The 25,572-nt window shown below is 37.0% G+C and overlaps 1 protein-coding gene across 2 annotated transcripts; it reads right to left on the reverse strand.

Moving 5' to 3' along the window:
- LOC18781727 (small subunit processome component 20 homolog) lies at nucleotides 363-18,488 on the reverse strand. Of its 2 annotated transcripts, XM_020559512.1 has the most exons (31): nucleotides 18,154-18,488; nucleotides 17,949-18,071; nucleotides 17,693-17,850; nucleotides 17,531-17,575; nucleotides 17,264-17,342; nucleotides 17,096-17,169; nucleotides 16,859-16,965; nucleotides 16,205-16,387; nucleotides 15,390-15,593; nucleotides 15,060-15,276; nucleotides 14,882-14,956; nucleotides 14,451-14,797; nucleotides 13,914-14,106; nucleotides 13,564-13,816; nucleotides 13,138-13,477; nucleotides 12,261-12,441; nucleotides 11,998-12,138; nucleotides 11,659-11,920; nucleotides 9,948-10,406; nucleotides 9,272-9,735; nucleotides 7,398-7,534; nucleotides 7,137-7,318; nucleotides 6,632-7,033; nucleotides 6,149-6,274; nucleotides 5,933-5,998; nucleotides 4,025-5,823; nucleotides 3,667-3,946; nucleotides 2,681-2,965; nucleotides 1,897-2,421; nucleotides 1,562-1,694; nucleotides 363-980 (listed from the first exon to the last, which is right to left on the reverse strand). In XM_020559512.1, exons 1-31 carry the CDS (start codon nucleotides 18,220-18,222, stop codon nucleotides 712-714), a joined length of 8,178 nt encoding a protein of 2,725 aa, XP_020415101.1. In that variant the 5' UTR covers nucleotides 18,223-18,488; the 3' UTR covers nucleotides 363-711. The 2 variants fall into 2 exon arrangements, with proteins under 2 accessions (XP_020415101.1, XP_020415102.1); XM_020559513.1 differs by lacking the exons at nucleotides 17,264-17,342; nucleotides 17,531-17,575; nucleotides 17,693-17,850; nucleotides 17,949-18,071; nucleotides 18,154-18,488 and having other exon boundaries at nucleotides 16,859-16,909; nucleotides 17,096-17,149.

Below are 25,572 nucleotides of genomic sequence, written 5' to 3' on the forward strand. Positions count from 1 at the left end.
AAGAGTGGAGAACAAGAAAACTAGCATTCATACTTTATTAGATAACAAAAATATTTAATTACAATTTACCAAAAGAACAGATAATTAAATATAAAGATTCCATTGAATGTTCTGACGAAGATCTGGTGAGCGTAGTAAGTTTCAGGTGTGTATAGCTTACGCTGCCGGGAGAGGATTCTTTTGAAATATTTTTTTGTAGGTTTTCAAAGGTCGTTTTATACCCGGGTAAACTTGTCTTTAACATTTTTATTGAAAGGCGGATGGGAAATAGGCTTCTCCCTTTGCAATCAGGTTTCATCATTCTTACTATAGATTAGAATCTATGGCTTGTATAGAGAGAGAGAGAGAGAGAGAGAGAGAGAGTCCCAGAATTGATACTGTAACAATTGGATACTGAGGCTATGAAACAGTCATAACCAACAGAAATATACAATACTATAAATGCTGCCAGTTTCAGCATCACGTCTGCACATCTTGAAATGGTATTTACATTCTATGATATCCCTATCCTGTGCTGACTTATAAAAATAAATAAATAAAAGATTCTACCTAAGCAAAACTGTAATGATAACTTATATTAACAGAACTAGAGCCGTTACAAAAATTAATCTCTCAACCGAAGTAGCGTCCTATCGTAGCCGCCTAATGACCAAATCAGAAAATTCACCAGAGTGAGAGTGGTCCAAGAAGTGCATTGGCTTTTTGCAACATCTACTTTGACTTGGAATGCGTCCATCTCCCCATTTTCATTGTCATCATCTTCCTTTTCTTGTTGGCACGATGCTTCTCCGCAATCCTCAACTTTCTCTTTGCATTTCGCATAGGATCGGTAACAGCCATGCGCTTTTCTTCATGTTTCCTCTTATCCCTCTTTGCCTTGAGATTCTTCCGGATGTCATTGTAAACCAGTACATAATTTTGTACGCCTAGTTTATTTCGTACACGTTCAGAAATTTCTTGCGCTAATTGCTTCATATTTTCTGGTAGACAATATACGACCCAGAGATAGCAACTTGTCAGATGGCACTTCAAAATATAGATAAACAATAGGAACATGAGATAGGGAGCTATCTTATTCTATTCAATATAGTAGATAGAGATTGTTTTGACATTTCGTGATATTAAACCACTCATGAATTCAACCAAAAATAACTACTCAAATATAAATAAAGTTTGAAACAAAGGTTTCACAGGTAACTCAATTTTGATTTTTGAAGCAAATTTATAAAATGGCCTTCCTTAGCAGAAACCAAAGTGGATGTATACTCTTCCACTTTGACTGAAAAATTAATAGTTCAAACACCTGAGCCCTCATCAATGCAATGTTGCATAAAAAGGCCACGTACAATAGGGATCCATACCAATAATTTGTTGTGTTCTAGCTGTACTAGGATTGTCGCAGAGGGATGCAGATATGGCAGGCAAAGAGCCCGAATGCAAGCTATTTATTGATGCAGTGAGAGCCTATAGCTTTTAGGATATGCAAGACCAACTTTCTAGATACTTCTACTGTATGCAATTCAAATGGCAACATGGGGAAATAGTGAGACAGAAAACTCACCAGGAATCACTCTCCCAGAAAATCCTTCGCAAACTTTATACAAGGGCAACAAGATTTCAGAGGCATGAAGCAGGCAGTCTTCCTGACTTATTTCGGATGAAATTTTTCCAAAACTATCAAAGACAATTTTCATCTGCATGGAACAATTACACTATGATTTTTATCGGAAAAAAAATACGTACTAGAGAATTACAATGGCACCAATAGTAATAGCTATTTTAGTGAATAAGACCAAATTTTAAAAAAACGATCCTATGCCAAGAAATGTTCCAAAATATCTATATAAAATAATAATAATAAATAGAAAGTTTAAGAAATCATCCTTTGGGACAAACCTGAATAGCCTCCATTTGAAGGGCAATTTTTCCCATTTTTTTGAGCAGGCTGGAGACAAGCAAGTACCGAATATTCTTAGAGGGGCTTTCATTATTTTTGTCGCATATTCCAGAGGTAAGAGATAAAAACATGATCCTTCCTTTTCTAGCATCGAGCAACTCAAAAGCTTTAAGAAAACAGCCCTGCTCATGCTCTTCAAGGGTGGACCAGAACTGGGTGGGATCTGCACACTCTGTTTGTCCCACCAACGAATGCACCCCACAAATAGTGGACACAAGATTTTGTGTAATCAGATTACTGGCAGTATCATCAACAAGCTGTGTCTTCATTTGGCAGCAGAGATAAACAGCTATCATGAAAAGTCTACTTGGTCTAATAAGATAGTAAGCCCCACATAGTTTTTCATGATTTTTAGAGCATGCCTCTGTGACAGCAGCAAAGTAGAAAGCTACAAGGCGACTGGAAATGCAACGTAACCACATGTGTGGATGCAGCAGTAATTCACAAATTGCTTCCCATATATCCTAAATTCAAAAGAATGGAACAGTTACAACAGAGAAAAAGGGATTAGAACATCTTCAATGCCCAGATTATGAATATAAGTTTATCTATTATGATCATCTTTTCTAATATTTTATGATGAAGGATGGCATATTTGACATATAGAACTTCTGGACTACCTATTTCTAAATTACTATATTATAAAGTTTCAATTCGTTTGAGGGATTTTTGAAATACCACAAGTCATTGCAATGTTTTATGATGTGTTAACTAATGACATACCTCAAGATCCCTATCAAAGCATAGACCCTGGAACTGATGCAGCATTTTCTCCAGCATCACTAACGAATAATAAGCCTCCTTCCATAAAGGAATGTTAGTTTCATTAGAAAAATCTAGTTTCCCATCAGTGACTACATTGATGGTAGACTGTAAGATACATTTAGTCACTGGTAATATTCTGTTGATATGCTTATGAAATTCTTTCTCCATGACTGCAACTGGCAATATTTTGTTGATATGCTTGTGAAATCCTTTCTCCATGACTTCAACCAGTAATCCCAAAACCTATCAAACAGACATAAGGCATTAAACAAGAGAAATGTGAATGAACCACAGAAAGCAGAGTCGGTATAAAGCTATGTTAAAGGATTTGGAAAACAACTATGATAATCTCCTCAAAATTAGGATTACAATGTTTGACGCTAAAACATGAGACAGCACAAACAGAGACAAAGAACAATGCAGATCCAGTTTTTGTAGACATTAATCAGATCCCACATCACTCGGGAAAACACATGCGTCACCCATTAAGACTACATGCTTTCTGACATACAGTATGCACTCCAAATATGAAACTTCAGGCAAAGTGACTTTATCTCCACATTCTTTTCTTATTTACCAAACTCCAGATGGCAAAATTTGAGAGCGCTTTGGGATATATGGCATAGAGCATTGGGCATATTGTATCAGTTAGACTCCCCCAGCAGACGAACCACATTCATTTAAAAGTGCTAATAACATTAGCATACTGAAAAAGTTCTTTAAAAAATACATATAAAATTCAGTCAACTTCCAAGATTACTTTTTGTCTAGATAACAACCTTACATATACCAAAATTGTGATATTCTTGGAAGCTAATTCTTCTCTACAATTGGTGGAGAACTATAATCACGACACAGTACACAGAAGAAGAGTAAGAAATCACATCTTTCAAATAAGAAGGCGAAACAACTTTAAACTTGAGAAATAAATGAAAAAAATTTACCTGTGCTGCAGCACTCCACAGTTGTTGCTTCGCACCCAAATACCAAGATAGGCTGTACTCAAGAATGGAACGAAATGAATGTAGGCTTATATAGCCGGTGAGACATTTTATAGCTGCACCAGCCAAGGAACGAACTTCATTATCTTGATCATTAGCCAAGCAAACCACCAAATGGACAAAAAAAGTCTGGGATTGCTCATCTACAACGCCTTTTGGAAATTTAACAATAATTGTGTGGAGCATGTCAAGCACGGATTTTCTTCCACTCGAATGCTCATACCTGTGAAAAGAGTCAAGCCATCATTAAACAAAACAATAAGGAAAGACGAAGTTTTCAAAGGCACTACTAGGCACTCACCTCAGATTTGACAGTAGAAAATCTAAATGCTGTTGCAAGCGTTTTTCAGAGAGACGATAATCAAGTAAGAATTGCAATAGAATCTTGCTACATTTGTGACGAATTGGTTCTACTTGGCTTGTTACCATCAATTCTGCAACTCTAGTTACAAGATCATATATCTCGGGAACAACTAGCTTGCGGTTAACAATTGCCTTTAGAAGTGAAAGAGCAACAAAGGAGGGATTCTTCTCAAGATCAACAAACAGTGGAAGCTGAATCAACAGATGTAGCTGATCAGATGACAGCGTGATTTTGGTGCCACGCAAAAGTACAGTCAACAACCTCAGACATGACTGCATTAGAGAGCTGCCAGTATTAACTGAACTTTCAGCAATACCAAACAGTGCAGCTTTAATATTATCTGCCTGAGATTCGATGGCAGGCAAAGGCAACCTGACAAGTGGGGTGAGGCATCTAAGTGATGCAGATACGACATCTTCATACTTGGAGTTCAAACACTTCCCTAACAGTAAGACGAACGGATCTAACATTGACAACATTTGTGCATCGTTATGTCCCAATTTCAAATTCTTTATGCGCTTCTGAAATATCCCAAGAGCAAACACTGAAATAAGATGTGAACATACTGATTTAGCACCTGCAACACAGCCTGACGAAACAGCTTTTCCAGTCATATCATTTCGACGGCGTCCATTTAACCGTGTAATGAACAAATTCTCACCCTGGCCATTTTCTTCATTTATTCCATCTTCAATCAGACCATATACAAATATAAATAGGTCAGTCTGATCAACAGTTGGATTGTATTCAATACCAGCCGCTATGTGAGTTAACATACTTTCCAATTTTGTCTTGGTTTTTGGTGTCAAATGTTTCTCAAATTGAGCAGTAACAGGGGATAGAAGTTTCAAGGCGTGGCTTTTGAATGTTATGCTTTGAGCAATCAATCTCAGGGTTTCAAAAGACTTCTGCTTCTTAGTTTCTTTCATCTTGGAAGCAATCTTTTCAACATCTTTTTCCTCAGCAACATCTCCAAGAATGTCATTCTGTACAATATAAAGGAGATCTTCCAAACAGTAGTCCAATTTCCCACTAATTGGAGTGACAAGAAACTTTGACAAAATAAAGTTCAGTGTGTATCCCAACACATGTAACTCATATCCCCGTTTCAATGTACTTCGCAAAACCTTGACTATAAAATGTAAGTATTCCAGCCCCAGCTCCTTCAAACAAGCGGCCAAAGCGGACCTAGCTTCTTCACGGATGCTTTCTAATCGATTCTTCAAAAAATTTGAAATTCGATGAACAATGCTAGGAAGCTGCGAGTCCATTACATCTCCCGGGAGCAACCTTAATACTCTCAGTGCAGCAAGATTGATGTTAGCATTGACCTTCTCAGAATCACTGAGTAACTTATGTATCTTAGGAAGCACAACTTTTTGAAGGCATGTCTGTATTTCATTTGCCGAAACAGTACTGCATCTACGCAAGATTGAAGTGCCAGAATCAGTGGTCCCTGTGTTGGAAACATTATCCAAAGAGTCTTTGGCATCTGAAAAGTGAAACTGGTCCAAAACAGAACAGATGAGCCGCAGAAGGAGCTTTTGTTTATTAGGATTCTTGATCATCTCATTAAAGCATCTCATCAACAATGAGTAGTATGAATTCCATTCCATGTGACAGGAAATTGAAGCAAGGGCCTCTATGCAGACATTTTTTACATGTTCACCTTTTCCTTCATGCTCCTCCAGCAACATATTGAAAAAGAGGGGTACAAACACTTTCTTTGTGATGCCCTGGATGTGATATCAGCAAAGTAGATTTTAGTGACTCGGTTGAAAACTCTGAGAAGTGAAACAAATCACCAAATTATTTTTTGAGGGAAAAATAACAGAGAAAAATAACCTCTGGCATATAGCTGGAGCTGATAACATTCCTAAAGCGTGACAGTGCCCTTGCTCTCCTATGTTTCTGCACAAAGAAAAGTAAATATGTGAGGAGATTCATCACTCCTTTTCAAGACAAACATTTCCTCTGAATTGATCAGCGGTTGATTTTTAAAAAGAATATCACAAGTTTTAATTAAGAAAAAATGACCATAGATATGATGCAAAACTTCACCTGTAAGTGAACGATATTGTTGAAAAAATCTATTTCAGCATCTTCATCGCAAAGAGCCTTCAATGAACCCAGATTTGCCACTTCTGGGAGTTTTAACACCATTTCTCTTAGTAAATCAACCCATTCCTGAAACCACACCAGTCAATCATAAAGAGGTGTAGAAAGAAGTGTATCTTGGAGTTGCAACAGCTCTGTTTTTTTTTTTTTTTTTTTTGCCAGTAATTTATTTAGGCATTGTTTTTGTTTTTGGCCATTAACTTAGCCATTATTATTGCAATGAATTTTTATAACACATTTCGTAATATTTGTCCAAGATTACATCGGCACTGACTCTTTGAAATGTTCTAGTTATAGATGCATATGCATATGCATGGTCTGTTAATGTATTTAAGGGATGTTGTGTGATAGTGCAGATTTGACTGTGTGTTTAATTGGCATTGATATACAGTCAGTCCTGCAGGAAGATAAAAACAAAATTATTACCTTTCTAATAGAAGTTCCTCTCTTCAAAGCATTACCCATATGGTTCAAAAGAAACTTGCTTGTTATTCTCTGAATGCACGCTCTTGTCCAATAACAATCATCTGAGGCCAACATCTTGTCAGGCATATCAGGCATTTCACAGTGGTTGTTCACTACTTGACCAAGTATTAGGGCAGCAAATTCAACAAATGAACGCAATGACTTGTAAGCACTGTGCCTCAAGATTAATTCTTCAGATGACATGTCATAGACACAATGAGACAAAATGACCAATGCATGATCCTCTCGAATTGTATAGAAGATATCAACACTGATCTTTTCATAAGCATTGACAACATTGTCATAATCCAGGCTACCCAATTCCGTATTAGAGGTTGCATTCAAGTCCTGGACAAGTTTTGCCTGCATTCCTCTGAAGAGTTACGAGAAAATAATGACAAAATACAAAATTACAAAGCCAATGAAATTCTAATAAAAGAGAGATAACAAGGGGTTCACCCAGTACCACAAAGTGAATTGAAGGGTCTACTCTAGCAACAGCATCCAGAAGATCACAGATAAAAACACGTTTATCTAGATCAGTAGAAGTAAGTAGTGGAGATACTGCAGTAAGAATTTTATTTGTAATCTCACTCCCCAATACTGGAACAATATCACGAATTACTTGCACCACTTCAAAACAAAAATCTGCAAGGTGAACAGAAGACTTTAAGTATCTGACGTGGAAATCCTTCATTAAGTACGAGATTATTCAAGATATAATTACCTGAATTTTGAGTTCCATTTGCTAAAACTGGAAGCAATATATCCACAAATTTCCTGGCTGGCACTGTACTCTTTATATACTTTGGTAAAAATTTGAAAATTCTTGTTTCTGTGTCTCCTGGGCGTTTAAACAATTTCCTGGCAGTAAAATAGCAAGTGACAAACATGGCATATAAGATGACATCCTTTCTTTTCCACAAAACACTTTCAACAGGAAATTATCAGTGCGGAATATAGATGAGAAATGTGGTTTTAAGGCTAAACGTAAATTAGAAAAATGGGGGGTAAGACTGTCAATCCTATCAAGGTCGGCAGAAACAAGAAGATTCATCAATCATCATGCTTAATGCTAAGAAATGATCAACAAAGTTTATCTCATGGAAGTTCAATAAATATTCAGAATGAACGCTGGGGAATGATACTATTCTTAATCTACCTTCATCTTAATACTAATAAAGAAACTAACAGATAACACATGGTGGTAGCCAACTTAGCATCACAGAAAAGACATCTGTCTGAAAACAGCATCCCAAAAGCTCCATCCAGTAAACGAAAGTGAAACAAACTATTTGAAAAGATAGTCCGTTTGGTTATCAGAAGAAAGCATAGGATTCCGCATATTGAACCGTATGTTAAAAGTTCCAAGCACATTGTATAATGGGACTCATAATTTGTACTCAACCTACAATCTATTTCATGGATATTCATTTAACAATAAAACAATGTTATTCAAGTTTCCAAATTGCTATGTCCTTAATATATAAAAAATTGGCTTATTTACTGTTTCACTCCCTGGAACTCGAACTCGCTCTCACTTAACCACCCGGAACTCAAATTTCCTCACTCTACCCCATGAATCCGTAAAATTGTTGAAATTTTCTCACTTTACCACTTCCGTCCATAAAACCGTTAAATGAGCTGAGGTGGCATGGGCATTCTAGTAATTTTAGCCCCTTTATCTTCTCTCTCTCTCTCTCTTCTCTCTCTCTGCCTCTCTATCCTCTCCCCTCCCCAACCCCCATCGTACCCCACCCCTCCCATCTTCTTTCTTTGTGCCTCTTTCTCCCACTCTCTCTCTCTATGTGGAGTGGCTGTCGAGGAGATTTTTTTTTTAAGATTGGAGTGGTTGTGGTTTGGGTGTGTTGAGTAATTCCATAGAGGGTTAGGTCTAGGGTAGGGGTTGGGTCTGGGGAGGGGATGGGAGATAAGAGAGAAAAGAGAATAGGGGGATGGGGAGGGAGTGTGATAGGGGTTGGGTTGGGGAGGGGTGAGAGAGGCATAGCGAGAGAGAGAGAGAGAGAGAGAGGTCATTTAACGGGAAAATGAAATGGCGCTGAGGGGAGAGGGTAACATTTGAGACGGAGTGGGAGAATGGGGGGTAAAGTGAGGATATTTGAGTTCCGGGTGGTTAAGTGAGAGCGAGCTCGAGTTCTAGGGGGTGAAACAGTAAATAAGCCAAAAAAAATTCATAAGCTTAACTGAACATCGAAACAAATACATGCAACAATCACACATTGTAGAGTTAATGTAATGATGAGAGTCTTAACTCTTAAGATGTTATAAGCATTAACGAAAAATAGCAAGTTGGCTGCCTATAACTAGCATAGATACTTCTAAATGCTCAAAACTAGGGTGGATTTCGAAATGTATTCTTGTAAGCCGCACAAAAGCATCAATTGAGTCACACAAGGGGGAAAAGAAACACCAAGAAGGTTGAGTTCAATGCAAGAAAAGCAAATACTTCAAAGGAATTCTCTGCAGATATACTCAAATAAAGTAAAACGTCTCATAGCAAGCACATCATGGAGGAGGCACCACTGCTTTGTAGTTTTGCTTATGTGTGTCCTTGTACACAGAAAATGACCCCATTATTACCTCTTGGCAGCATTATTACTGTGAAAAAGACTATGCAGGCTATCAATAAGTGCTTCAAGGTTCGGGAGTATAACTCTTTTTACAGCACTATCTTCATCATCCAACTCGTGATCAAGATTCAAAAGGTTCTCGACAAACTTAAGAACACAAGATATAATAGCTTCAGATGCTGACGTGACGGTTAGAATTGAGAGTATATCAGGAACAAGTTTTTGTTCCCTATACAGTAGTGGTACAAGTTTTTGGCTTCTAGACAGAGCAAGAAAACAAGAGAATAGTGAACTAGGTTTCTGGCCGCTGGGTCCCTCCTGCTTGAAACCGTCAATTAAAGGCTTGACTGACATGAAGAATAGGTCCCAGAACTCGCAACTAAATTCATGATCTTCATACTTATTGAGAACAAAGGATACAATTTTCAGACATAAAGACCTCAAATCCTTGAACTGCCTCAAAGTTGTGGAGATCTGCACATAGACCATAAATTGCTCAGTAAATTACATTGAAATTGTTAACACAATTTACAGCCGAAAGAAATTATGTTTCATATGCCATGTAACTCAATTTACTGTCAAGATGGTGGAAATCTTGTCCATGACCAGACACTGCATAATTCACTAACAATTATTTAATAAAGTATTTGTTTCTTCTAAAAATAAATAGGCAAATGAAGTATTACCAGAACATTATTTTCCACTGCACTATCTTTTCCAAGCAAAGTAAGGTCCACATCCGGATAATTTTCAACTGAAGATCCATTGCCTTTTGCCACATCAAGACCTAAACTGCAGCTTCCTAATATCCGAACGACACACCCCATTAGAAAATCAAGAAAGGGACCAACACGTGATGCATCAAAAACTCCAAGGATATCTTCAATCACATGCAGAAAACCAGATCTTTTCTTCCAAGATAGGGCTGATATATTGCTCAAAGTGAAATATTTTAAGAAATCCAATGCTTGAAATTCAGCCAAAGAACTGTTTGGCAAGGTCCAAAACCAGCTTGCAGCACCGTCACTTCCCATTGAAACAATTTGCAAGGGCTTTATTAACAGCACAAAGAAAAGAGGAAGCTTTTCAACTTCAACTTGAGCTATGAAACCAAGAACTGCCTTCCGATGATTTACTCTTGAAAGCTGATGCAGAAAAAAATACAGAGAGATATAAAAAGTGTGTCATACATTTAAACTGCAATAATGATGCAAAATGCTGGAAATATTGGCATTCCAAATTTATGGAATTATCAATAAAATAAACCGAAACGAATGAACACGTATTCTAGTGAAGCATTTGGGAATGTAAAATCAACCCATAACGCATCAATTAAACATATAATTCATAAAATAGTACAATTATAACAAAAATAAGACATGTCAAGGGGGAAAACAGTTTATGTACCCATGGCCATGAAATTTGAGTACAAATACGCAAATACTTCTTTTGTGTGTGTACATGTGCGTGCTAGTGTGGGTTTATGAAATTACATAAAATACTCATCTAGTGCAGTTTGATCCCAGGCCAATCAAGAGAAAGTTGGACCCTTAGTCCTTAAGGTACATGACAACCTCATAACATATTTTTAAATTATCTGCCCATAAGTTCTTAAAATTCATACCAGCAATCTTGTTTATCAAGGGTATGTTTATCTTTCCCACAATATATTCTTTTACCCTGGTTCTGAACTATTCTCAACCAAGAGGCTTTTGAAATATTGACGCCCAAGTTACACACTCATCTAACTTCCCTAGCATTCTAAACACCACATACATCCCTCCAAGGGAAACTATGGAAATGAACTGATGGTGGTCTCACATTTAGATGTTTGAGAGGTTTTGTTGCCTTGTAGGTATATCACTGATGATACTTATTTGTTTATTCATTCCTCTTGCACATTCAGATCAAACCTACCATAATCTTTTAATTTACACCGAAGCTTGAAGGAATTATGCAAGAGTATGAGACCCTTCCAGCGGCCCTGTCTCAGACACACCATGGCTAAGCCAAAAGGAATAAACTAAATTTTGTGAAGTTAGGTGCTAAGTGTTGTTTAAGAAGACTAAGTTTTACTAACAAATCAATTCGTTCAATCCTAATATTGATCTAATCATACACAAGATTCTCCTCGAGAGACCCACAAGGTGTGAACTGATCATTTAATTATGATGAAGGGATTTGCCTCCCTAGGAGCTTCCCCTTCTTCGTCAAAAAGGCCTGTGTACAACCACACACGGCCCCTTCTATGCAGAACCTCTTTTATAGAAGATCTTCTACATATGATACGTTATACAAATATATACATGTATGTAAACATAAGAGAACATATTTTTGAGAACCACAGGTCCAAGAATGATTAAGATAAACGATATGAAAAGTTAAAACTGAACATACCTTCTGAGAAGCATGTTTCTTCAATTTGCGAACTTTGGGCATCAGAAGACGGATAACCATAGGCACAAGGTCAGGTCTGTGCTCTTCTTCAATTAGATTAGACTCTCTGGATAAACTCCATGTTGTTAATTCTTCTCTCAAATTATGGAAGCTGGCTAGGTTTTTCAATCGTTGACTATATGGGAGCAGGAAATCATCTTTCCAGATTAACAGGCAATCAAGAACCTTCGTCTGTATTTCAGCATCATTTTCATCCAAAAGCCTGGCACCCAAGAGAAAATTAATTGATCAAACAAAGGGTCAAAAATTGGAAATTATATATATGAAATTTGCACGAACCTATTTTGTAAGACCTCTTTAAGAAACTGATTCTGATAGAAGGACTTAAGGTTGTGCATCAGTTTCAGCAGGTTTAACCATTCTTTGAGGACACCTTTCCACTCTTTGCCTTTACAAACACTCGGATTGAAAGACCCGATGCTGCAGTCACAAAATAAAGGCGAATGAGCCCAAAAAAAAAAAAAATTCAGTAAGGCTGTTCAAAGTTCAAAATACCCAAGAACAAGTATTCAGTAACAAATATAATGCCAACTGACGATCACCTTTTAAAGTCCTTGCAATTGTAGCCCAGAAACTTTAAAAACAAAGGTAGAATCTGACGAGACTTAGATTCAATTATAGTTGGAATTCTTTGTAAAGACTGAAGCAAAGAAGATAATACTGCTGCAGAAGGCGTACTATCAGACTTGGAAGTAAAACACAAATTAAAGCCTTCAACCAAATCTGCAAAACAGACACAGGATAAGACTGAGCATCCAAGAGAACAACTTTGTAGCCATTCAGCGAGAGTGTATTCACATTTAAAATATATATATATATATGAGAAACTGATGGACAGAAGGCATCCTTGAAAACCGATTACAAAAGCGTGTCCATGTGTTTATACACTGCACAATAAACATCTTAAATATACCTAGGCAATGTAAGACTATTCCAACACTCCCCCTAAGCGCCAAGGCTAGTCAGCTATCCACCTCCAAATGAGGGAGAGACAACCCAGCCCAACTTTCCTGTGCATACCATGTTAACACATGGGTAGAACTGATCCAGGAGAACCAGTTTATAAAGAAAGGGTGCTCATATACCATAAAGCCCAAAACTACCCCTGCAATGTGGAACTATGCTAGCTATCCAAAGGGATCATGTCCAAGTCCAACCAATATAAAAGAAAACTTCAAAGGTCCAATATTACTCAAAAAAGAAAAAAAAATGAAGTAGATTCTTATCAATATCGCACAACCCACTTATTAGTATCAAAAAAACCTTCCCCTTTTTTTATCCTAGACAAAGAGAATTTCCTGAAAGAAAGGTGAAAACCAACCCAGGAAGAAGCCTAACAAAATGACCATAGGATAATTAGAGTCCAGATATTCATTGTGGTTAATACAACATAACAGAAAGAATCAAGTTGTGACATACCACTTGACTTGTTAGTCAACTTAGAATTTACTTCATCAACTTGATCAAAAGACACTTGAAATCTCGATAGGCATTGTTCAAAATAATGAACAAATCTCTCCCATACAAGTCCAGTATTTTGGCTAATCAGAACTGCAAGACACTCTGATGTAGGATTCCAAAGATAACTAAACCGGTTATGGAAGATACCAATCATCCCATTCAAAATAAGGGGCAGATAAGCTTCAGCTATTCTTCCAGTGGAGAGGCCCATCTGTATTCTAGAAATCAATAGAGTAACTTTCCTACTGGTAGAAATTGAAAGCGGAGTTGACTCGATTGAGAGGAGGAGCGGAAGAACCTGATATTTGAACCAAAATCAGTACGGAATTTCATATATAGAATATTAACTTCTAACAAGCATAACATGAAGAAACAGAAGCATACGTTAAAGCCTTGATTATCCACATGACAAGTAGGAGAAACTTCAGTTCTCATTTTCTTCACAACTGGCTCATCCTCTGTGCAAATATTGCAATTTAGAGTTTCATAGTGGCACAATATTCTAAGAGTTGAAGCACGAATCCCTCTGTCTGAATGGAACAAATTATCAGCAAATATGTCCAAAGCATCTATGGCTTTATCTGCTTGTAGTTCTGGATGATAAGTTCTAGACTTGGTGTCTCCTTCCACAATAGGCCTAGTATTTGTAATAGCACGAGGTTATGTGAATGCATGCTTTTATACACAATTAACTCTAAAAAGAGTGAAAATCTACATTACACAGATATTCATACCCATACACGGAATCCAAAAAATCAGCAACAGCAACCAACACTTGTAGACATGATTTGTGTCTTTTTCCAAGATGCAAAAATCTGCTTGTTTCGTCAAGCTCAGAATTTTTACCACGAGTAAGTTTGTAATAGGAATTTAAGGTAGCACCAATTAAGCTCTCCCAAGTGTGTTTAGGAAAACCTGCAATATTGTCTGCAAGAGTACAATATGAAAAAAAATGTTAAGGCCGAGAAAATGGTCTGTAAACCTTCGATAAATACTTCAGAAACATATTTGACTCAGCCAGTCCAACAGTTCAAAATATCATATTCATTCGAACAAAAAAAAAATGTGGTGAAAATAAGAAAATACTGATACATATAAGGATGCAAAGCATTCTAATAAACCACCAGAATAGGATTTTAAAATGTGGTGAAACCACAGGTTAATGTTGCATATATATGTCTACAAGTTTTTCTAAGCATAAAGCAACATGGCATCCAAAAATTATCAAGCAAGAAACCATAGGTTAAATTACAAAAGATGTGGTAGTGTACCAGCTTCAATCATCAGAATTTGATCATCTGCATCTATCAAATCCATCAACAATGAAAAATCTTCTTCGGATTCTGCTATTTGTGGAAAGCAGTTAATGACACCCCACAGCTGGGCCAAGTCAGCTTCATGAATTAAAGTGGATGACGAATCCCCATCTACAATACCCTTTAAAACCCCAACCCAATTGCTGATAGCCCCACGCATAAAACCTTGAATCCTTGGAACTCCTTCACGTGTTCTATCTAAGAAGGTCAAGCTTTGGGTTTCCATTTGTAGTTTTTCATTGAAGGTGAGTAACAAATAAATTACATCTTCCTGTGAAGTTTCTATTAAATCATTCATGGCCCTGAAATTTCAATTGAAAAGGTTAAAAGCCACATAATAGATAATAATACAGAAACACACTAGGAAAAAAAAAAATTGATCTTACCTTAAAATGTTAACTCTAAAGATATCTAGTACGCAAACATCCTTTTGTAATAGTTGTCGAATAAAACCTAACAAACTGTAACAGCAGGACTAAACTATGTCAAACAAGCTAATCCAGAAGAAAAAAACAAAAAACAAAAAAAACATCAGAAGCACAAGGATTTCGTTCAAGGCAGCACCTTGAGTTCTTTAGATCAAAGACAGGAGCCCATTGCAATGAACAACTAGATATGGTTGACATATCATTGTAACTGTGCAGTCCACTAAGAATACTGAGCATTAGCTGCAAAACCTTATCCACAACATCAGATGAATGTTCCTTTGCCATTGTAATGCCAGAAGGCATGATAAATGTCCGCACAAGCAAACCCACAATTTCAAGCATTTGTTGGTAATCTGTCAAATGTTACAGTTGGTAGCACAAGGAGCAGACAAACACATCATTACTAAAGAAATGAATGCTTAATAGTAAAATAAACGAATCAGAAAACAAAAACACCATCACTCACCGGAAACCCTTTGGCCATTCTTAACTTGAATGGTAGAAACAAGCAATAACAACAGGCGGCTTAAACGTTCAACACCTCCATTAATCACACAGTCAGTTATTTCCTGATATAAGATATTGAACATTAAGTTCAACTCCTTGGAGTCCAAGTCATCACATAATCTTTGTAATGCAGAAATTAAGACTTCAACAACAGTGTCTGAACCTGCAGCATTGAGAGAGAGAGAGAGAGAGAGAGAGAGAGAGAGACAAACAAAATCAATAGAAGTCCCAAAAATATTACTTACTGCAATAAGATCAATCAATAATATTTCATTTAACAAATCAATGCATTCTACATCAAATACAAATTAAAGAGATAACAATACATTCAATAGACTGAGCACCTTTGGATTCACTTAACAGTAGAGAATCCAGGAAAATCCAAAATTATCAACTACTAGAGGAGGATCATGCATCTCACCACAAAATCTAATACAATTTGTGGACTCCTAAAATGCGTGGTTGCAATTATTTGACAAATAAACAAATGAAAAGGTAAACACGAACATACATATAATTTAGAATTACTACCAATTTTCTCTTAAACCAACCAACCGTTCTTTCATAACCTTTAATTTGTATTTGCACTTCACACTTAAGCCAAGCCAAAATCAAGAACATATTCAAGTACTCTTGGATAAGTATCGGATGAACCTTAAATGATAGTATACAATTTTCACGTATGAAATATGAATATAGTAAAAATACTCCTTTTAATATGATATACTTATAGGTAAAAGCACAGTCAACAAGCTTTCAACTGAATAAGCTTACCTTTGCTGAAATTTTCACCAATACCAAGTATCAAGTCGTCCATCAATAAATGCAACACTTGCTCGGCTTTAGAATGGAACCTTGATGAGGTCCCTCGCATGACAAAATATAGTAAAGCACTGACTCCACATTTTCTGACAGGTATTGATTTCTTCACAACTTCAAACATGACCTTTTTGACACCTGCAGCAATTCAATGATGAGGAAAATTTATCAATTCCTGTGAAAGAAACTTCATTCAACATAACACGCATATGGCCAACAATTTATTGTTATCTAAACTAAAACTATATCTTCAGCTACAAGTGATTGGATTAAAATATTTTAATAAAGACATAAAGAAGGTCAGTCTTCCATCAGATGTAGTGCATATCAAATTAGAAACTACACATTATTATCCATCATTGACAGAATACATGGGGAAAAAACAAACAAGCATCTAGATGATAATTGTCGCCACGTTAAGCATGAGATGAAGAGTCAGTTAAAAAACAAAAGAAAACTGCATCATTTTGAATCCATGAAACAAAAAGTCCTAAACACATTCAAAATAAGGCATGCTTCAAGGGGATTCGTTAGAGATAATCTATGTTTCCCCCTAGTCAACAAATTCAGACGGCGAAAACTGAAAATATAAAATATGGCAAGGTATACCTTCTTTAAGCTGCTCAAAAGGTGCATTTCTCAGCAAGAATGACATCCCCTCTGCCATAAATTCTTGGATGTAATCTTTTGGATAATATCTCAATTTTACAGTAACCCTATATACACATACATATATCACATAAATATTCTCATCACCACTCTGAAAGTTAAAAAGGGGCTTATTTTGTATAAAATAAAAGCCTCCAGTTTGCTTTGACACACTGAAAATCAATACCAAGTACTTACTTTAGAACATGCACAAGCTTTTGTACAAGATATTTTTGCAAGTACATCATAATAGATGACCATGATGTAAAGATCTGCACAAAAAACACCGCAAACCGTGAGTTCATGTAAAAGTACATGTAAACCCCAATAAGAGTAAAGAGGAAATAAACAAAAATAAAATTGGACCTGCTCAATGGTCTCTGGCTCCCTATCAGCACCACTTTCTAGGAGACACACTAGAGAGTCAGCAATCCTTGGCAAGAAGCTGACAGAAACCCACATAAGTGACAATAAATACATTCAACTAGAACAAAGGGTCATGATGCAATTCTTCAAGAGACTGAAAGAGTCATCTCGAATTACCAACAGACATCACGACCAATTAAGGAAGTAAAAACAACAAAAGACCAGCAGCTATAAATTAAATTCATTCTAAAGGCTGAGGAAACTCACGGGATAAAGTCCTCTAGGAGATCTCTAGACAGGGCTGCAATTAACCTGCTCACAAACATAGCTAATTTTAAAAAGAAAGAAAAGCTCCACTCTCGGAAATTAAAAAATCCAAAGATACAATCAGATATCTCAAATGGGTTGGCGTCAAATAAGTTAGCATACCTGAGAATGGGCTCAAGCGACAACCTTGCCTTCATCTGTAATCTAGAAAGGAGTTCTGAGATTATGGTTTCCTTGTGCAACAACACCAAAGGCAATGTTTGGACCAATGGCGTCATTTGCTCATAGAAAGCGATGAAATCCTCAGCCGTGTTCAATTCCTACAACAAAAATCAGCACCAACAATCACAAACAAGAAAAGAAAAAACAACAAAAGATTAAAAATTGGAGAAAAATCTTATGAGAAATAAGCACATACTCTCCATTCTACGAGGCAGTCCCGGAAAAACGTAGAGCCCGCTTGCGGCTCTGATTTAACTTTATCAAGGCTTCGGAATACATCAATTTCAACTTCTTCTAGTCTCTGAGAGAAGCTCTTGAACTGCACATAAGAACCCACCAAATATCATCATGAAATTCTTTAAAAAGAAAACTGAAGTAAAAAGAACAAAGAGCAAACTTACGACAAAACGGCGGCGTCCGGGGGATTTGTTGAGCGACTTGACGGCCTGAGCTTGTGATAGGGTTGCCATGTTGAATTGAGAAACTGCAGAAGAAGATGAAGAAGGGGGCTTTTGGTTCGTGGAGGTGTTGGAGAACGAACGATGCCGACTTTTGATTTTGGGTTTAGCAACCCGCAAAGGATGATATTGGGTTTTAGGTGGGTTTAGGGGCAACGACAAAACAACCCCCTGGATGTGACGTGTACACTGTTGGACCCACCAATTCTTTAAAAAAATAACATAAAAATAAAAATAAAAAGCATAATGGATGCCCAATGGAAGGTGTTTGACATTGCTTGGTGGAGCCGAGGAGCGCGAGGGTTTAAGATGTCAAGGAGAGATGTGGGTCTCTAAGAACATTCACAATGGACTTTTTAAATTATCTTTTTAAATAAATTTTAGAGAGGACTCGTAAAAATGCAACTCTTACCATGCTTCTTATCTACCTCCTAAAATATGTAATTCTCTAGAAGCTCCTAAATCTGAGGAGAAAGACAGGACTTCTAGTGGCTTCCTATAATTGAATGCTGCTTCATTTAATGAGTATTTCAAACCTTTATTTAATGCTAAATATTTTTTATTTTATTTTTTAATAGAGATGGACTAATCAAAAAAGAGTTATAGTATTTATGACTCTCCAAATTAGAGAGTATGGTTGGAGATGAAATTTTTTAGAGAGCTCCTAAAATAGCTTTCCTATATTTTTAGCTAAATTTTAGTTAAGAAATAGATAGCATCATTGTGGATGCTCTAATGACTACTTTAGGCCCTTTTTGGTTCAGTGGAAATGAGACTTGAGAATGGAAAATCAATTGTTTTCCCATGTTTGGTAAATTCAGACATGGAAAATCGTTGTCTGACCTATGGGAAAGTAAAGGGGAAAGTGAAGCCACCCTCCTAACTTGGGTTTTGTTTTCCCTCATTATGGGAAAGTTTGGGAAAATGAGCCAATATTAAATAAATATTTTTCATGACCATTTTGTCCCCATTAACAATTCAGAATTACAATAAATCATTACATGCATTTTTTTTTATTTAATTTTGTTTTCCATTCCTACTCAAAACAAACATGGGAAAAGAAATAAAGTGATATCTCCCGATTACTTTCTCAGCATTACCAAATGTAGGAAAGAAATCTTTTATTTCTCATCCCCTAAGAAATAACATGGAAAATTATTTCCCCTTAAATTCATTCTGTGAACCAAACAACATTTGTCATTCATTACAGACAAGTGACCAGTTACACATGAAGACAGAAAGTGCACTTTAATTGCGATTTGAGAATTGGGATTTACCGAGAGAGCATGTGGTTATCCAAATAGTCTTGCACCCAAAAACCAATTCAGTTTCTGAATCGAATAAAAGCTTTACGAAGTGAGAAGCTTATGACTTTCTGAAGAGACTGCGTCGGCTAGAGGGGTTGAGGATTTTGGGCAGGGAAGGGGGTTAGGCGCCCGCGAGAGAGGGTGGGCCTTGGTTGATCAACAAACAACAGTGAAGGGAGCTCGGTAGGTTTTTTTAAAGCTTTTTATTTTTATTTTTTATGTTATTTTATATATTTGATATAAATTTTTTTAGAATTGGTGTATCCCTGTACACATAATCAGTTAACGTCTAACCAAACGGTCAACTTAATCGACGATTTAAATTGGTCAGATTTAAAACCATGTAGTGTAAATTGATGAAAATAAAATCCGGGGAGCCCATATTAGTTTCAGATTTGGTATTTGGTCTAGTTTCTGTCGAAAAAACATGTTGCAATTTGAAGATGACACAAAAAGGGAAAACCTTTTTGAAATTACTTTAATTTTCTGCAACTGAATATGGTTTCTTTAATGAAAGATGAATTGCTTTATTTAATAATGATTGAATCATTCACTACGGTTTCTGTTTTCCTAGTCTTAATTAGTTATTCTTTATTTATTTATTTATTTATTTATAGTAATTATTATAGTAATATTGGAATTGGCTGTTTGTTATAATTTGCACTTTATTTGTTCCTTAATTTATGATATGTATTTGTTCTTTGCTTTTATTGATGGAAAAACCATATGCGCGCATACACCCTTTGTTCTTTGCTTTTCTTATTTCTGCATTTATTCCCTTTGTTCTCTTTCTGATCACTTGTTTGCAGCCATGGAGATAAGGTTGCTTGACAATGCAGTCGATGAGGTAATTTCCAAAACCCCATAAACTATATCATTCTGATTGTTCTGAATTGGCATTTGAAATGCTCATTCATTTTCGAAAATCCCTTAAGCAGAATAACATCATTGAGATAGAAATGGCCCATTGTGCTGAAGTTCATTTTTGCCTTTGAAAATGTTCGCTTCTTTCAATTTATTTCCTGATGTGGACAAAATGCATATTCTCTTTGAATTATTGTTATAAATCTGAGAAAAAGGAAAAGCTCGGACTCATGGATAGTAAGGTTTTAGATTTGTTTGGTTTTTAAGCTTTGTAAGATGTTCGAAATGGTGCTATTCTTAAGACTCAAGCCACGTTTGTTTATAATAATCAGTTAATTTTCTCCAATATCTCATATTATTCAATGCAAACCAAAAAGAAAAGGACAAAAAAAGAACGTAAATATTCATTTATTATGCTATATTTTTTAGGCACCATTGTTCACTAGAACACATCCATCACAGTTCATTTAGGAGACTTGGGGTTATTTAATTCGCATGACTCGGGGTTACAATATATCATTAAATGTATTTTTTTTTTTTTGATTTAATATGCGTATAATTGGGAAATTATACAAATTTTGTTTTCCATTTCTATTCAAAACAAACATGGGAAAGGAAATAAAGTAATATCTCTTAGTTACTTTTCCAGCATTATCAAATATTGGAAATGAATTTTTTATTTTTCATCCCTTAAAAAATGACATGGAAAGTTATTTTCTCTCAAATCCATTCCGTGAACCAAGCGGAGTCTAAAAATATTTTTGCAAACAAGGAGTACTTAGAATTAAACCAGGTCATCAATGGTTTGATAAAAACTAATTTATGAGAGTGCCTAACCCAATCTTGTATGTTATGAATTATTATATCCAAAGATTCAATTGTCATGTATTATAGATGCTCGCCATTGTTCTCTATTTAACATATGAATCGTAATAGCTCGTGGTTGAAAATTTGTCATGGATAATTATAACTTGTATTGTTAGTTTCGCCATGAATTATGAATGAAAGTATAATTTTTCTATATATTTTTTTTTGAGTGTTATTTTCTTCGTAGAAAAATTTCGACACTTTTACATTGAGAACCCTTGGTCCAAGAATCCTAGATCAACCACTAACTAAAAGGGATTGGGTGGCTTTGCAAACAGAAGCTGAAAAAGAAGAAGGAATGGGAGCTACAAGATCTTAGTGATATTTAGTAAGGCTTATTTACTGTAGTGCCCCCTGAAACTTCGGTCAAATCCCATTTTGCCCTCCCAAACGCAAAATGACCCACTTTCATCCTTTGACCGAGGTTTGGTGACCTATTTTGCCCTTACCGTCAACTCCATTTAAAAATCTATTAACTTTGATGACGTGGTAGGGGTATTTTTATAATTTCATACACATGAATTGTAAAGACCCAAACCTAAAATTCACATGTAATTAGTAATTTATTATGCGGAAAGACAATTTTGCCCTTTGACTCACTTATGAACTCAACGTTGACTTTTTGACCGAAAAGGAATTTGACAAGTCCACATACACCGTTGCGTAGAGCACGACGACACGAGTTCATAGACACGAAGTAAGCTCGAATTAGAGTTTTAACGAAGAAAATACAATTAAAATATCACGAGGGGCAAAATGGTAAATTGGAAAATCAGATGTTATAAAACCCGTTTCTCTCTCTCTCTCTTCCCCATCAGTTTCTCTCTTCTCTCTCTCTCTCTCTCTCTCTCTCTCTCTCTCTCTCTCTCTCTCTCTCTCTCTCTCTCTCTCTCTCTCTCCCGCGCGCGACGTCCGTCGCCTCCTCCCTTCCCGTCACCACACCGGCCACCACAGGGCACGCCGATCTCCGGCGTTGGTACCAGCAGCTTCGTCTCGCCGCCGCCGTCACGCCACGACCTGCCTCCACCCCTGCACCGGCCGGAGCTCGCCGGAAACTGGAGGAGAACCGCCGGTTTTAGGCAAAACTTCATCTCCTTCGTTCTCCCTCAATTCTCAACCAAATCGTTCGAGTAAGGTATGGATTCTCACCTATTTTTCATGCTCTAGCTGATGGTTGGATAGGTTTTGATCGATTTTAGCCGTAGATCACTCGATTTTTGAATTGAAATTCGGCCGACTTTCGGCCTCTGTGTTCGGCCACTTCCGGTCAGTTTTTGGGGTAGGTCCAAGAACAAAAGTGACTCCAAATGGGGTGTTTTATCTAGGATAGGAGTTTGGAGTCCTGGTTCCGAGATTTTTCGACCACCCGAAATCGCTTAAGACACTCAAATCTGCCCGGGCGTGCTGGGGCGCGTGGGCGAGGGTGGCGAAGTAATTTTGTACAGTTTTGTGACCCTCGTGTCGTCACGAGCAAATAGGATTTTGCGGATCTTGATTCGGAGTTCGTTTGAGCCCCGAACGAATTTTTCATATCGCGCGATCCTGGGGTGCAGTGTTGTCAAATCGTTGGATCACACTAAATTTTGGATATGTCGGTCTACACGATTTCAGGATCGTGTAGAATTCGACGGATTGCGAATCGGAGTCCCGGATACTCCGAAAACGCGAATCCTAGGGCTAGGGTTTAGAAATTATGCGATTACACGATCGTGATTAATCCGACCGTCCGATTGACACCAATATCCTCGGAACATGTGTCCTAAATATATTGGACCTTCTAGCGGCATCCGGATCATATTGTACCCGTGGGGTTCTGGATTGACTTTTTGGACTTTAGCGCTTTTTGAGTCCCAAGATACCGCTAAATGATCCTACGTGGAAGGAAAGCTGTTATGGGCATAGGGATCACTTTAAATTGACGCACGTACTTTTAGGAGCCGGGGGTAGGGTTTTTAATTTAATACTATATTGTATTAATAGAATATTTTGGTCATTGACTCAGGCACCCGGGCACCAGTTGACCCGCAGGAGGGACCTTCAAGAGGTCCAGCGAGCTCAGACTATCAATGAGTGGACTCTTTGTTTCTATAAATGAATTTAATCAGTTCAGTTTCAGTTAAGCAGTTCAGTTTCAGTTATAAGCTGTTTTATGCTGTTAACTATTTTATGTTGCATGCTGCCGAGTGAAATTTCCTTTAAAGCTTATATGAACAGATATTCTCGTTAATTATCAGATAAATGGCAGCAGAATTTTAAAGGTTACAGAAAGTTAATTATTCAACAGATTTCCTTCAGAAACTTTATATTTTCGTAAATCACCTTGTACCCAGTTATTAAATGTTGCCTTCGGTTTATATTTGTTACCTTCAGTTTAGTCAGCATGCTTGACAGTTGCCCCACGAGTTCCTTGGTACTCGAACTCGTGTGGAGCGAGTAATGCGGATAAAGGTGGACTACGGTCCCCTGAATCCTGCGAGTTGCGGCTCGGACTGACTTCGTGTCACTGAGACCTGCGAGTATGTGTCACCCATGGTGATGCAAGGAATTGATGGATATAAGGATTTGACGGAAATAGGGGTACACCTAGGTGATAGTTTTCAATTGTTTTCAAATGTATAGTTATATATATATGCATTGATTTCAGAAATAAAGAAAATAAGTTAGTTTGTATAACTGTTTTTACAGTGGGGTTAGTATGTTCATATATTATTTTCTAAGCTTTGTTTTGGGTCCACTCACCCTTCTTGTTGTTTTGCACCCCCAGGCAGTAGACGTGCACAGGAATCCACCACCGGGCTACTTTCCATCTTCCGCGCCTTTCTTTGATGTAGGATTTGTATTTTGTACAAAGATTTACTCTTTTGTAAATTCTTAGCAGTCGCTCTGATGTTTTGCCCTAGACTGAGTTTTGATCTCTTGGAATGTATATATACATATGCTGGCAGTTGGTTGTATATATGTATACTTGTTTGGCAGGTGTGAATGTTTTGGTATTGAGCCAGTTACAAGGGAAACTCTGCCGGTTTTTCGGTAGAAGTCAACCTTGTCATTTTATCGTGTTTTGTATAGAAAGGCAAATAGGTCATTTGTGCCCGATATTCGCCAGGTGTCGGACACACACAGGGTCTGGCTCGGATTCCAAAGTGGAATTTGGATCGAGTCCTGTCATGAATTATCATCCACCAATTAGGTGAGTGACGTGGCAAGTGGAGCCCACCTTCTCCACATGGATAAAAATATAACTGAATATTCTAATAATTAGAAGTTCAAAAAAATAACAAAAAAATATTTTCACATAATTAAAAACTCTACCCATCACCCTAGCGACCCCAATCCTCCCACCCACCCACAGCCATCTTCCCTTACCCTCTCATCCACCATTATTCCTTACCCACAGCCAATCCCAACAATAAAACTTCTGATACTTGGTTGGTCTCCATTAAATCTACAAGTAGCTCCTCCAATTTCTCCACCATCCCAAGTTCAATATACAACCCAACAACCATGTTAGCCATCTTCTCATTGATCTTCCACCCAGCATCCAACATTATCTTCATCTCTCAGTTGCTTTTTTTTTATAATTAAATTTTTTGGTTTTTTGGTTCATTTTTTTTGTTGGTTGCAAATTCAATGATAAAGAACATCGAACTCGTTGCAACATCCCTACCTAGATCCGAACCCTACCACCATCACAACCATCCCTCTCTCGATCTCCGACCAACCTTAACACCCAACTTCAAATCTGGGTTGTTTGAAACCCAGCCCCTCTCTCTCTCTCTCTCTCTCTCTCTCTCTCTCTCTCTCTCTCTCTCCACACAACACAACCCATATATGGTGGGATCTGGGTGGGAGGGGGTTGGATTGTGTACTGGGTAGGGTTTTTAATTATTTGAATATTTTTTTCTTATTTAATTTATTTTTTAGTTATTTTTAATTATTAGAATATTTAATTATGATTTTTTTAATGTGAAGGTGGGCACCACTTGCCACGTCACTCATCTAATTGGTGGATGATGATCTATGTGTACGAAATTACAAAAACACTCATACCACGTCATCAAAGTTAATAAACTTTTAGATGGAATTGACATTAAGGGCCAAAGTGGGTTCCCAAACCTCGGTCAAGGGACGAAAGTGGGTCATTTTAAGTTTGGGGGGCAAAGTGAAATTTAACCGAAGTTTCAAGAGACACTACAATAAATAAGCCTTTTTTAAAAATAAAAAAATTAAACAACATAATTTTATTCCATTTGTTGAATTATATATTTTTTTTCATGGATAAGACAAAATAAATTTTAAAAATGACTTACAAGTTGACTACATG

Source organism: Prunus persica, chromosome G3 (assembly GCF_000346465.2).
Source record: "Prunus persica cultivar Lovell chromosome G3, Prunus_persica_NCBIv2, whole genome shotgun sequence".
In the NCBI taxonomy this organism is placed as follows: Eukaryota; Viridiplantae; Streptophyta; class Magnoliopsida; order Rosales; family Rosaceae; genus Prunus; species Prunus persica.